We start from the raw sequence: 13,233 nt of genomic DNA, 5'->3' as shown, positions 1-13,233 counted from the left end.
TTTAGATCTATTAATCCAAAAACCCAAAAATACCTTGCTGCATTTTTTTGTTATTTATTTTATCTCGCGTTCCCGCGAGATCTATTTATCCAATCCACTACAATTTTATCTATCTTTTTACTCGGGAGGGATTGACAACCCCTCTTTTACGTGGGTTGCAATTATTTGTTCTTTGAGTGCATGTACTGTTTACATTGTGTTGTGTGGTTCTCCTATTGGTTCGATAACCTTGGCCTCATCACTGAGGGAAATACCTACTGTACTTGTGCTGCATCATCCCTTCCTGTTTGGGGAAATACCGATGTATTTCAAGCCACATCAGTGATCTAGTCCTTCCATGGCAAATTTATGGAGTGGAGAAACTTATAAGAAAATTTTAACATGAGGCAAACAAATTGTACACGGATCTTAACCCCAAGCCTAGCTCCACCCTTAGGATTGTACACTTTATCCAACACAACCAAGCATTCTCCCAAGCAAGTGTCATCATTGGACCAAAACAAACTTCCTCCTCTTCTTGTCAATAGCACGAATGGCATGCAAGGAGAGGGACAAACACAACATCAAGTAGGTGGGTATGTTATCCAATACAACAGAGAGAAGACCTAGCTTGCCTCTCTGAGAGAGTAGGAAGGCAACCCAACCTGGAAGGTAAATGTAACAATGTTCTATGACGGGTTGGAAAGCAGTTGGAGGTGATTTGTGAGGGGAAAGGGGGAGCCCTAGATAAGTTTGTGGGAAGGTGGAGGTGGTGGTACCCGTATGTGAAGCTGCAATAGTAGCCAGTGAGTCATCTAAGTTGAGAGGGGTGATAGTTGTTTTGTCGAAGTTAATTATCAGCCATGTTGCAACGACAAAGTTGTCAAGGATTGTATGAAGATTTTTTGCAGCAAGTTGTTGCAGGCTTCGATGATGAGTTGTTGCAGTAGGTTGGCCACAATTAGGAAAAGGTAAGGGGAAAGAGGGTCACCTTGTCGAAATCAATTTCTACACTTAATCCATGGCCAAGGGACATCGATAAGCAGGACTATTATGGTCCCAAATGAGAGGAGTGATTCAATCTAGCCGCACCGACGATTAGGGAAGCCTAAAGTTTGAGAAGTATTAGGAGAGAATTCGAAAACAGTTCCTATTTTGTAAAAAAAATAATAGGGAAAATTTCATAATTTAAAAAGATTGCAAATTTAAAAAACTAATTGAAAAACACATAAAATAGAATAATTTCATGAATTTGGGGAAAAGATTGTGAATTTGACAAAAAATATAAATTTGAGAAAAGTTGAGAAATTTGGAAAATGTTCACGCATTTGAACAAAGAAAAATAAAAAATGGCTCGAAAAAAAAATGACGGTCCAGAAACCAAACAAAGAAAATGACCTGAAGCTTCGCAAAACTGGGATGATCTTCTCCCCTATAGCCTTAGATGGGCCAGTGCATTGCGATCAGCTTCAGGCGCCACATATCGCGCTGTAAGTGGCGTAGCACGGGATATCAGGGCGGGGTACCTATTACATGCGTGGGTGAAAATACTCACCGAACGCGCACCCCCAGCACCCTCGTGCGCTTTTGGGCCGGCACATGTACGAGGCGGGGTGCCCCTGCTTTTTTCTTTTATTGTTTTTCTTTGCTGTTAATTGGTTGCTTAAAAATTGTTTGGGATTTTTCCTCAAAAAAATTTAGGATTAAAAAATAATATGAATTTATAAAAAATATTCACGAAGTTCAAAAAAATATATTAAAAATATTCATAGATTTGAAAAAGTGTTTCTGGCTTTCATAAAATGTTCTTGAAATTTTAAAAAATTCCGTATTTCAAAAATATTCATGAATTAGAAAAACAAATCTTGACTTTCAGGAAAATTCCAAAATTTTAAATAATTAATAATTTGAATGTTTTCCCAAAATTCAAAAAAAATTCCATTTAAAAAATCAAGAGATTTTAAAAGTAAAAAACTTTAAATAAAAAACCAAAATACCCCGAAAATAATACAGAATAAATCCGGTTTAAAAAAAGGGGAAGACCCCGATTCAGGAAACAGGACCGAGCAGCTACGCGGAGCGGGGAGCCCACCCGTTTCTGTGGGCTCCGATCAACTCTTTCACTGCGCGGCGCTGGGATACTCTCAAAAAATAAAAACTTCCCGACCCGAGTGTTCAAAAAAAAAAAAAAAAAACTGCCGGAGCCGAGCCGAGTACGAGGACCCCAATCCAAATCGCCTCTTTCCCTTCCTCCTTCCTTCTTCCCCGTCCCATCTTCTCGTTCCCCCTTCGTACGCGGAAACCCCGCCTCGCCTCCACCCACCGCCGGGGTCCAGCCTTCCGCTTCCGCCGCCGTGGTGCTCGAGGTAAGCGACCGTGACGCCTGCTCCACCGCCCCCGTTTTCCTCCCGCGTATTCACATGATCCGAGACCCTCGCCTTCGGCGTTCGCGTGCTCCCGTGCGCTCGTCTCCGTTTGGTTTGCCCGTCTCACGGTCGTCGTGTTCGTGGCTTGTGCCTAGCGGCACCTTCCACTTTGATTAGGGTTCGTTAGGATGCTCTGGCCTGCGCTGTGGTTCACCCCCTCGGGTACCTGATCGTACAAATTGCCGCGGAGATGGGGAGAGGCGTGGTGGGCCTCTACCCTTATCTGAGCCCCTCACTGTTTCAGCATCAACAAAACATACTGTTTCTTACCGCCGATTACGACCCCCTTTCCGGCCCGCTGCGTTTCCGCATGTGATTTGTGATGACGGAGTTCCCGGAGAAGGTTCATTCTGTTGTATGGGAAGGGACGAGAGATTCCTTGTAGCTGTGTGTACGCATATCTTTAGTCGTTCCGCGCCATCATTCCTGAGGCAGAATTTTATCCACTTAACTTGTGGTTTTCCATAAGTTGGTTTGAGCATGAGCAAGGTAGTGCATGTTTAGTTGTGGATTCCGTATTAAATTTTTGGCATTTGGCATTACGTACATCCAGATCTGAGATTGTGAGAACCACGCTAAATGTTTCCTCAAGGTGGTTATTAAACCACAAGATTGCATCTTATGCATTTGCTTTTATCTACCATCTGGAGAAGAGAAATTGTCTTGTTCAAGATTAACTGATGAAATTGAAGCCGTCAATAGATTCACAACCTCGATGTATTTCCACTTTGCTTCTTGCTAGCAAACATGCCCCTGCGTTGCAACGGGAGAATTAATATCTTAGCGACGTAGTGCAATAATAAGCATGGTCAAGACCCCTCACCCCCCATGACAACACATCCGAACGTTGTCAATCTTAAGATGATGAGCTCGGCCATCGTGCGACACACCTGTCATTGAACTGCGCTAGCGCAAGGGGATGCTTAAAGCTTTAGAAATTAATCTCGCCAAGCTCGACGTGAGTGCCGCCCTCCGCGAGCTACTCTCTGCAACCATTGGAAAGAGAGGAAGAAAAAAAAAACAGAAGCATGTTTCATCCTACTACTTATTGCCTAGTCCACATGATCTTTATGACTACTATTAAATCCAGTCTGCTTTAGTAGAAAACAACTGTGTTGATATTGTGGCTAGCCTTTATGCTAGATTTTCAATCGATTAATTGGTAATAAAGCTACTCTTTTTTCTTCAACATTATGATTTCTTCATTGTCAAATCTAGCACGTGGATTTCCGTTAGAACACATGAATTAGGCTTACTTGGTGCAAATCTAGCACGTGGATTTCCATTAGTTTATTTAGTAGAAAACAACTGCGTTGATATTGTGGCTAGTGTTTATGCTAGATTTTCAACCGATTAATTGGTAATAAAGCTACACTTTTTTCTTCAACATTATGATTTCTTCATTGTCAAATCTAGCACGTGGATTTCCGTTAGTACACATGAATTATGCTTGCTTGGTACAAATCTAGCATGTGGATTTCTGTTAGTTTATTTATAGGGTTTTAAATGGCCGGAGGGCCACGGAGTGGAGGAGTCCTGATTTATTATTATTAGGCCCGGCTTGGCTTAATTATCTCTGCTGTCTTTTTCCCGGTCTTCGTTGGCATAGCGTTCGCTGATTGGAGGAGCATTCTTATAGGCACCAATGCATGCGTGAGCAGGAGCATTCTCTCTGTGCATTGCATGGATAACCAATGCATTCTTTATTATTAGGTCTCTCTTTTATAGGCACATACACATGCTGTTTCTTGGTCTTGTTTCATTCTGTATTGGGCCTCTCCTTTCATAGGAACTGATGAACACGCCCGTTTCCTTCTTGGGTCTGTTTCATTCTATACTGGGTCTCTCTCTTTATATAGGCACCTGCTGTTTCATCATTGAGTCTTCTCTTCTTATAGGGAGCGTGCAGCCACCCGGTTAAGTTAAATTCCTTCGTTCCCCATGCCGGGACTCACACCTATTTTTGTTTATTCTCAAGGCGCCTCCTTAATTCTGTAGGGAAGTCCCCAACATATTTAAGTTATGAAAAATTTATGTAAAGAAGCGAGGTGGGACTATTAATTATCAAACGAACAGTCTGTTATAGCACAACCAACAACTGGCCCAGTTGGCTGTATATAGTTGTTGACGGGGAGGTTAGGTTGTGAGTTCGATCCTGGCTCGAAACACCTTTGTATCAATATACGAATTGGCCCGAAGCAGTGCTTTGCTAAATATTAATCTTTTTTATTTTATTTTGGCAAATCGTTTTTCTTGGTATTGCGGGTTGATTCTCATATAGATCAGGGATTTTTTGTAAGAAAGTGCGTGACAGACCAAGCATATCACCGCCCTTTATTAGTAGGTATAGAGTATAGATTTGAATATGTTTCCACTTGTATGATTGAACTATGGTGAATACAAGAACATGGATTGGTTTATTGCTCCTACTTCATTTATTGTTCCATAGAAAAAACTCACGCTGTCTGTAAATCTACAGGCTTGTCTTTGGTGAATTCGGCGATTCAAGCAAAAGAAAACCATGAGCTACTTCCAAGCTACAACTTGCAAGCCTCATACTGGGCTCATTGTGGACAGACCCATAACGGGTCTTGGGAAGACCTGCAGATTACTACCTGTTCCCCAGTATTCCCTACGGTCACGTCCTCTCGGATTTCGCAAGCTTGATAAGCATATCTACCCACGCCTTGTTCTTGTTGCTGCTAGCCATCCAAGGCTTACTCCTGTATGCGCCTCAAGTGGAAAAGGGAACCCTGAGATTGACAATGATGTAAGCATATTCCGTGTTTCTATGCTTGATTATGCATGATGAGAGTATGTGTCTAAACCCATAAAATAGTCATGAATGCTATTGTTCTTTTCTCAAAGCGAACTAACATATCTGTCATTATTTGTTTCAACCTTGCTCCACCTTCTCCCAAAACATGCTTATGGCATGCTCCTGAAACTAAGATATTTAACTCATGTAATCTTGGTTGGTCGAAAGGCTATTTTTGCTTGTGTCTGATATTTCTCTGTTTTGACAAAAAAACTGACGATTGCTTATTTGATCAGAATAGAGCCTATGTGGGACCATCCAAGTTATTGTAGCAGACACAGTTTTGTATTCATATTCAAACAATATTCTGGGTTTCTAATTAGGTGCATGGTCTGGCTTGGTCATAGAAGTAAACATTAGCTGTATGGGGCACTAGAGTTCTATATTCTCAATTTATGCACCGTATGATTTGTGCTGGAAAGGTGCATGTACATACATTTGATTTGGTTTCTATTAGGAGTGTGGCAGGACAGTCTGCTTAACTTGTTTGTTGCCTTGTTACAGCCCTTTATGGATCATTTGAAGAAGGCCATGGCTGATGCAAAAAAGCCACGACCCATACAAGATGCGCTGAAAGAGAAATTCACCAAGCTGAGAGAACAAGCATCTGGTGGAGGTGGAGGGAATGGAAACAGGCGTGGAGGCAATGGTGGTTCCGGTGGCCCAGAAGATGAATCATTCAAGGAATCATTGGATGAAGTAGTCCAAGTTATCTTAGCAACTGTTGCTTTTATACTTGTGGTAACTATCACTGCTTTCTTCTTGTGTTTATCCTTTCTTTCAGAATGCTATTTATTTGCATTTACCGCTCCTGATTTGTAAACTGTAGTGTAGCTCCACTTTCTAGTTATGTTATAATGATTAATGGCTATTCAGCAAATAATTAGGTTATATTTTAGGAAATTTCTTGTTATATAGTTAGTTTTTAGTACAATAACTGTGCCATCTAGCATTTTCCTTGTGATTAGAACCAGCATCGGATCATTTGTACCAAAATAGTTTTCTATGAGTATGTTTTAGTCATCAAGCGCTGTATGTTGACAGATAGTTTATTGCTGGTCGCTGTTTGGTTCGTGTTGTATTGAAAGATTTTAGTTCATTGCCAGTCGCCTGCTTGGTTCAGGTTGAAATATTTTAGTTCATTGCATGTCGCTTGCTTGGTTCGGGTTGTAATGAAAGATTTTAGTTCATTGCTGGTCGCTGTTTGGTTCGGGTTGTATTGAAAGATTTTAGTTCATTGCTGGTTGCTTACTTGGTTCGGGTTGTATTGAAGATCGTGTGTTAGTTATGTACTGCGTACCATGTGCTTATGAAGTAAGTTTCTTGTGTATGAATAGGTTGCATCCTCCACATGCAATATGGGAATAACAAGTGACCTTTATACCTGTACAAAGTCTCATAGTTGTGTATTTGTGCTTAGCTTGATCCTTAACATTAAGCACTCGTGACTTTAATCTCAATCACTTGTATTTTTGTGTGATGGTGTGCAGTACATCCATATTATCAGAGGGGAGGAGCTGTACCGTCTTGCGAGGGACTACACTAGATATCTGGTTACTGGTAAGCGAACTGCCCGGCTGAAGCGCTCCATGCAACAATGGCGCAATTTCTCGGAGAAATTCATGCAAAACGAGGGCTCTCAAGAAGAGCGGTACGAAAGGCCAGCTGCTACGGAACCCATGTGGTGGCAGCAGCCTCAAAAGTTTGTTCATCTTATGGAGGAGCTTTGCAGAGGGAACTGGCGTCCACATGCCCAGAAGTCTTAGTTCTGGCGTTCCACCGTCCTTTTTTGACACTTGAAAGAATATGTTGGGTGTTGTGTGGGTGAGATGGGTACTGGCTGCGTTTCTTGGCTGGAGCAAAGGTTTTACATGGATGGAGTTTCCTGATGGGGCAGATGGTGTTGTTCTTTGTTGGTTAGCGTGTATTTCTGTCTCTGGTTTGTCAAGTATTTGAATGTGGGTATAAGTTGTTGGAAATTTTGTAGTCGAAGAGACCGATTATTCCTTATTTATGATGGTTAGCCTGCTAATCAGATGTAGGTCATGGCTGGTCACCTATTTTGCGATGGATCGAAACTGTAAAAGCCATATGAGAACCAATGTGGCTAAATTGAAGATTTATCTAAGCACTTGGTCCTTGGATGTCGTTGGCATCCTTTGCATTGGTTTACAATCCTCTAATACAAGAAAAGAACATGGAAGATTAATACCACTGTGCAATGAATATCATGAACCAATGTTTCAAGACCAGTTAACGAGTTCCTGATGTAATGTATTCCATCTATCTGTTTCTCACGCTCTTGCTGCTGTGAAGTATTGCCTGAAAAGAATAGGGATGCGATGCTGTCAACGAATGTGTGTGGGTGTCCATTTAAAAAAAAATGTTTGTGGGTGTCGTCGGTCTTGCTCGCTGGGTGGCGTGTAATGTCATAGTCCAGTGATGGTCATTTCCATGCACGCAAGGCTGCGTCGACTTCTCTCTTCGTCGGAGCAGATCAAAGCTCCCAGTGGGTGCTTTATCTAGTTCTGCAAACTCCAGGGGATGAAATAACCGGTTTCAAAGCTCAGGGGGCAATGTGATCGTTTCCTGAAACCTCAGGGCGGTTGCGTTGACTTCTTTCTGTGTCTTGTGGCGGCACTTCTCTACAACTTAATGAATAACCAGAGCTGCTGATGTGTTTCCTAGGAGAAAAAAAAACATGCATCTGACAAACAAAATAAAATAGCTCCACTGTTTTCTGTGATATAGTTACACAAACTGTCCGTGCGTTCAGCGCGAAAAGTCGAGTAAAATTCTATGGTCATTCTTGTGCCTCTGACTCGAGTCTCACATATTACAGTGTAACTGGAAAGCGTCATTTCTCATTCACAAGATGCATAGCCATTTCTTCTTCGGAATGAAGGAACTATTCGTCACTATGAATTTCACTCAGCAGCGAAAAATGCCAAAACAAGCCAGTGGATCAGCTGTCATCAGCGGAAGAGCCTTCCCCAGCCTTCTTCTCCTTCTGCTTCTCCCTCCGCTTCTTATTTCTCAATGCAGTTTTGCTCATCTCTCCTCTGTTTCATTTCCAAGGTTGGTGAGTTGCATAGAGCCAAAAGTGACATAAGATAAAAACAAGAAAATGCAGGCCGTGATGAAGAAACTGACCCGGTAGGAGCAAGGCCACCGAAAAGCTGCGATTCAACAAAATAATGTGGAAAGTCAGTATATGACATAAGAGCAATGAGAGCTTTCTCACCCACTTGAACTACGAACAGAGAGTGCTGCAGGTAGTATAACATACAGAGTACAAAATAATAATTAACTAAGTGTTTGGTTCCAGATTGGTAATGCAAACGCAAATCTAACGTAAATGGTATGGGCAAAGATCATATTTTGTTTGGCTACCTACGTTGTAACATTAATGAATACTAGAGTTTGGTATGTATCAGCCGAGGACGGCGTAACCACCAGCTGGAAGCATGGTGTCCAGGTCCAAGCCGAGAAGGAAGGGACACAGGGGACACCAGTGTAGCACTGTAGCTTCCCTACCGCGCATGGGGAGCGAGGAAGGAGGACACATCGTTCGTGTCTTGGGGGAGATGTCGAATTGTAGCGAGGCCAACAGCTTGCAGCAGCGACGGTGGCTGCAAAGACAGCGACTGGTTGCGGCGGCGCCTGCAATGACGGGTCGTCGACGGCTGGTGGCGGTGGCACCGCGACAGCGACGCTTTAACCAGCATAAATCGCAGAGAAGAAAGCGAGGGGGGACTATAGCGGCTTTTCATTACGGATGATTTCGACCGGTAACAAATTTGTACTAGGCTTGTCTAATACCGTGTTATGGGATTACAGAGCAACCAAAACAAACAAGATCTGACGGTATCCATTAACGCTGTAATCAGGTTACGATACAAAATCATGAACCAGCAAACAGTATTGTTTCAGTGAAATGTCGTAGAATGCGTAATGTCATTGCACATGCTGGTAATCTAACCTGACGGTATCCATTAACGCTGTAATCAGGTTACGATACAAAATCATGAACCAGCAAACAGTATTATTTCAGTGAAATGTCGTAGAATGCGTAATGTCATTGCACATGCTGGTAATCTAACCTGCGGGTGCAGGCAGCAATGGTATACTCTTTTCTAGTATATTAAAAATACTCTGCAGGAATAAACAAACAAATGCCAAATGTCGACTCGTTTCTCTAGGTAATAAATGAGTTGGTGGGACATCTTCCCGCAATATATATGTGCTCTCAAAGACTAGGCTATTACTGTTTGACCACAACATTATGCACATGCAGTGTGCTGCATTGCAGGACTTCAGGAGCGACCAGAAATAGCTCAGTTCGAGAGGAAGGCGGAAACAGTTTGGGTTTTATTAACCTGGCACCTATTCATTTACTGGTACACTTAGCAAGATCGCTTTGAAGAATGGATTCATCCTAGGATGCCCATCATGATTATTCATATGATTTTTTGGCATCACATTTTTTCTGTTCTTTCGACATTCTAGTCCACATATCAAAGATCCCAATTCTTATGAGGAAGTCTGCAAAGTGTGCTCAGACAGCACCGTACCCTTCGGTATGTATAAAGTGGCAAGCGAGCAAATGAAGTCAAAATTTGATTCCCCACAAAATGTCAATATTTGATCAGCACAGGGTCAGTGATGCGTATAACAGATGTGATTCGTTCTATAGTTTGTGATAGCAAGCCCAGCATTTCAGGATAACTAGAATTTGATGTATCTCTCATATTTACCTTGTCTTGAAGCGCTGCAGTGTGCTTTGATTGAGGTGGACGGTATGCTCCTGCAGGTTTTGCTGCTACATTTACAGGAGCCTTGCTTGATGTTTGTGCCGATTTAGAACCTTGTCCTGAAACTAGACAAGTCAATAGGAGAAAATAATTTGTCCAGACTTGCTAGCATGGAGCATAAGATAATACTGGAACCTTGCTTCTTTGTTTCTTCAATTTTTAAGCCATTCAAAGATATCGTGAGCTCAGCAATGTCAACAAATCTTTCAGGAGATTCTGGTTTCCAGTCAACCTGCACAATTGAAAAGCAACAATCATGAGTGCAATGTGAGGGCTTGCATATATATTTCTTCAACACGTTACTAATTGTTTAGGACCAATGGGGTACAGATAACAGAGAAGTGGTTATATGCTGTCGACATACCTGATACAGTTTTTCAAATTCCTTTATAAACTGCAGAGATCCAGTGTGGTCAAATATTTTTATTCTGCACCAGGAAATATAAGATAATCATGCAAGGATCCTAAACCATTTCCACTAGCATGCTAAAGCTGCAGGAAATGTACCTATTATCTATTTGAAGCCTTGGAGCTGTTGTAGCAGTCATAAAATGGCGACCATCAGGGGACCATTCACTTATGACAGACCATTCAGCCTTTGCTTTCTGTATCAACTTCTTTTCTGAATAATCCCAGAAAGCCTGGACAAAAAATACCCTGTGAGCTATGTGGCAACCACTTGAAGAAATATTAAAAGATGCCCTTTTTTGCTTTATAGTTTGTCCTAGAAATATTAAAAGATGCCCTTTTTTGCTTTATAGTTTGTCATAGGTTCTCTTAAACCACATAAGACTTCCCCAGTCAGAATGTTCACTCATTCTAACTGTTAAGGCTATTGCCTACTACAAATTTTAGCGGAATGACATACCATATCACCAGGCAAATTACCAAATCCAGCTATAACAATAACTGGTGGACAAACTTGGGTTAAGGATATCACCAAGCTAAACATGATTTTTTTCTTACACGAAAGAAATAACATTAATAATTTGCTAGACGCATATTGCTATGCTAATAACTATACTATAACAAAGGGAGTGTATGCTAAAGCGAGCATGAGCGTAGAACTCTAATTCTACGCTCCGGCCGTATCACGCGCCGTTCGGCCAGTACACACGGACCACCCACACACGCACCTAATTTTCTTAAGGTAGTAAAAATACGTGGCAGATATGGTAACTGAATTAATCGATTACGGCTACACCCACTGGTTCCTCGTCTCGCTAGAAAATTAGTACACATAGTAATGGGCCATCCAAAAAAAAGTAACAGAATTAATTACGTTACAGGCTGCACACACAAGTTCCCGCTCGTCATAGTAATAGATTAACTGTCATTACTACTACTTGCATCGGTTCAATCTGCACCATTTTTCTTTCTTAGTTGTTTGGTAGTAAAATAATTAGGTTATGTAGTAATCCGTCTATCATAGTAATAGAATCAAAACCATTACCATCTAGACCTTATTTCTAGTAAAAAAAAAACGAGAATCTAGTAAATATAGTTGGATCTAGTAGTAATTCGTTCTGTCCTAACTAAATATCTTGTATAGAGCGGAAAACACTAAATAAATTATGAGCAATCAAATAAAAAAGGAAAAATGTCCATGGGCACTGAACCGGTGCATAAGCAGTAACCCAATTAATGTTGTTACTATTTCCCCCATAGATCATTACTATGTAGCTAAATTATATGGTGGGACGGAGAACGTGCAGATGCATCAGTAATAAGATTAATTCTTTTACTATACTTTCTTGTGATTTTACTATCCTCCACAAGAAAAATAGGTGGTTATGCTGAGTAGGACATGTGACCCGCCCGTGCTCCTATGGGTCGGAGCGCATTATAATCGTAATGCGCTCTAGCGCACTTTAGCAACCCTATATATATACACCCACTCAAACCAGAGAACACAGCACGACTGGCTGATCAAATCATTGCAAGGATACATCGCCCTTTGGGGTTCCATCTTATCGTATTATAAGGGCCTTCACCAAGCTCATGAAGAGGATTGCATTTTTTGTTGAATATTGTTGCTTTGGCAGGCATAACTGAGTTTCAGTCAAGGAACACTTGTGCAGAAAACAGCAAGACATTAAATCTGAAATATTATGGTTCATGTAAGAGTAAGGATACATCCATAGACCACAGCAAACTCTGAACCTGAAGAAGACCACTGAACATCATGCACTGGCCCCTCCTTTTCTGCAAATTGCTGATAGAATTAGTGACCAGACTTTAAAAAATAGCCTTGTGAAGAATTTCAAAAACTAAGAACTTACTGAGAGGAACAATTCCTTCAAAGGCCCTATCAGTTGTCAAGTAGTGCAACTTGGTTTCACCGTAGTAACTCTGGTTGGTTTTATCCACATCAGCTTGGGAAACAATAAGAAGTCCAGTAGACCCCTTGTTCCAGTGAAACTGAACAGTTGAACAGCGAAAAAAGCTCCTGCGGGCAACAACTTGGTTTTGTGCATCCTTGTCACAAGAAAAGATCTGAACACTGGCTGGAACACCCTACTTACAAGAAAAAAGGAAGGAGAAAGATAGCAAAACCATTGAGTTTGTGAAATTAATTCACTGTAGAAACACTGCAAAAGTCAAAAGCAAGTAAGTCATACCTTTGCCTCTGGGACAAATCCAGCAACATGAGATCCTGGAGCACTTGCTAGCTGCAATGCAGCTATGCCTGGTAATCTTACCTTGTACACAATCCCTTTAGTGAAATCATTTGTGTCAAAGAACTGCATCTCGTTGGTCGCCATCCGACAAGCGACTGACTCGTCCGCAGAAAATTGAACCATTGGCCTATGAATTTAATCAACATGTCATGCACCAGTAAGCTTTATGCATCTCGTCACCCATTCCAAACTATGGCTAAGTTAAATTAGCGGTCTTAGGTGTACAGTCCGTTTAGATTACGTAGCACCCTAGAAACAAGAGTTATGCAAATTTTGAAGCATCCAAGGCCTGACTAGTTGGAATCATTACCCCGGGTGTGAATCAATATTTGTTGAACTACACTAGGTATGGATGTCTTAGAAGTTAAAACAATAGCACCACAAATCTAGGATAGTCGTACCTATTCAGTAGTGATTTCAAACATTACAAAGGGTGATAGGAGATATTTATGTGTATATGCAGCTTTGGAACATTCATATACATCTATTGTATTTTTATCTCTCTCTCTCTCTCT

At 41.3% G+C, this 13,233-nt stretch overlaps 2 protein-coding genes across 2 annotated transcripts; one reads left to right on the top strand and one right to left on the bottom strand.

Moving 5' to 3' along the window:
• Positions 1 to 2,188: 2,188 nt before the first annotated feature.
• LOC125527242 lies at positions 2,189 to 7,385 on the top strand. The gene is made up of 4 exons (XM_048691787.1): positions 2,189 to 2,345; positions 4,885 to 5,175; positions 5,728 to 5,964; positions 6,714 to 7,385. The coding sequence occupies exons 2-4, from the start codon at positions 4,927 to 4,929 to the stop codon at positions 6,987 to 6,989; spliced, it is 762 nt and encodes a 253-aa protein (XP_048547744.1). The 5' UTR covers positions 2,189 to 2,345; positions 4,885 to 4,926; the 3' UTR covers positions 6,990 to 7,385.
• Positions 7,386 to 7,931: 546 nt separating this feature from the next.
• On the bottom strand, positions 7,932 to 12,874 carry LOC125527241 (eukaryotic translation initiation factor 2A-like). Its single transcript, XM_048691786.1, has 11 exons — positions 12,659 to 12,874; positions 12,320 to 12,554; positions 12,174 to 12,242; positions 11,987 to 12,088; positions 10,906 to 10,946; positions 10,545 to 10,678; positions 10,402 to 10,465; positions 10,173 to 10,269; positions 9,981 to 10,096; positions 8,377 to 8,402; positions 7,932 to 8,285 (listed from the first exon to the last, which is right to left on the bottom strand). Exons 1-11 carry the CDS (start codon positions 12,839 to 12,841, stop codon positions 8,189 to 8,191), a joined length of 1,164 nt encoding a protein of 387 aa, XP_048547743.1. The 5' UTR covers positions 12,842 to 12,874; the 3' UTR covers positions 7,932 to 8,188.
• Between the last annotated feature and the right edge of the window lie 359 nt (positions 12,875 to 13,233).

This window comes from Triticum urartu, unplaced genomic scaffold (assembly GCF_003073215.2).
Source record: "Triticum urartu cultivar G1812 unplaced genomic scaffold, Tu2.1 TuUngrouped_contig_3347, whole genome shotgun sequence".
NCBI lineage: Eukaryota > Viridiplantae > Streptophyta > Magnoliopsida > Poales > Poaceae > Triticum > Triticum urartu.
The sequence above is the reverse complement of the archived record's forward strand: the minus strand, read 5'-3'. Positions and strand labels throughout refer to the sequence as shown.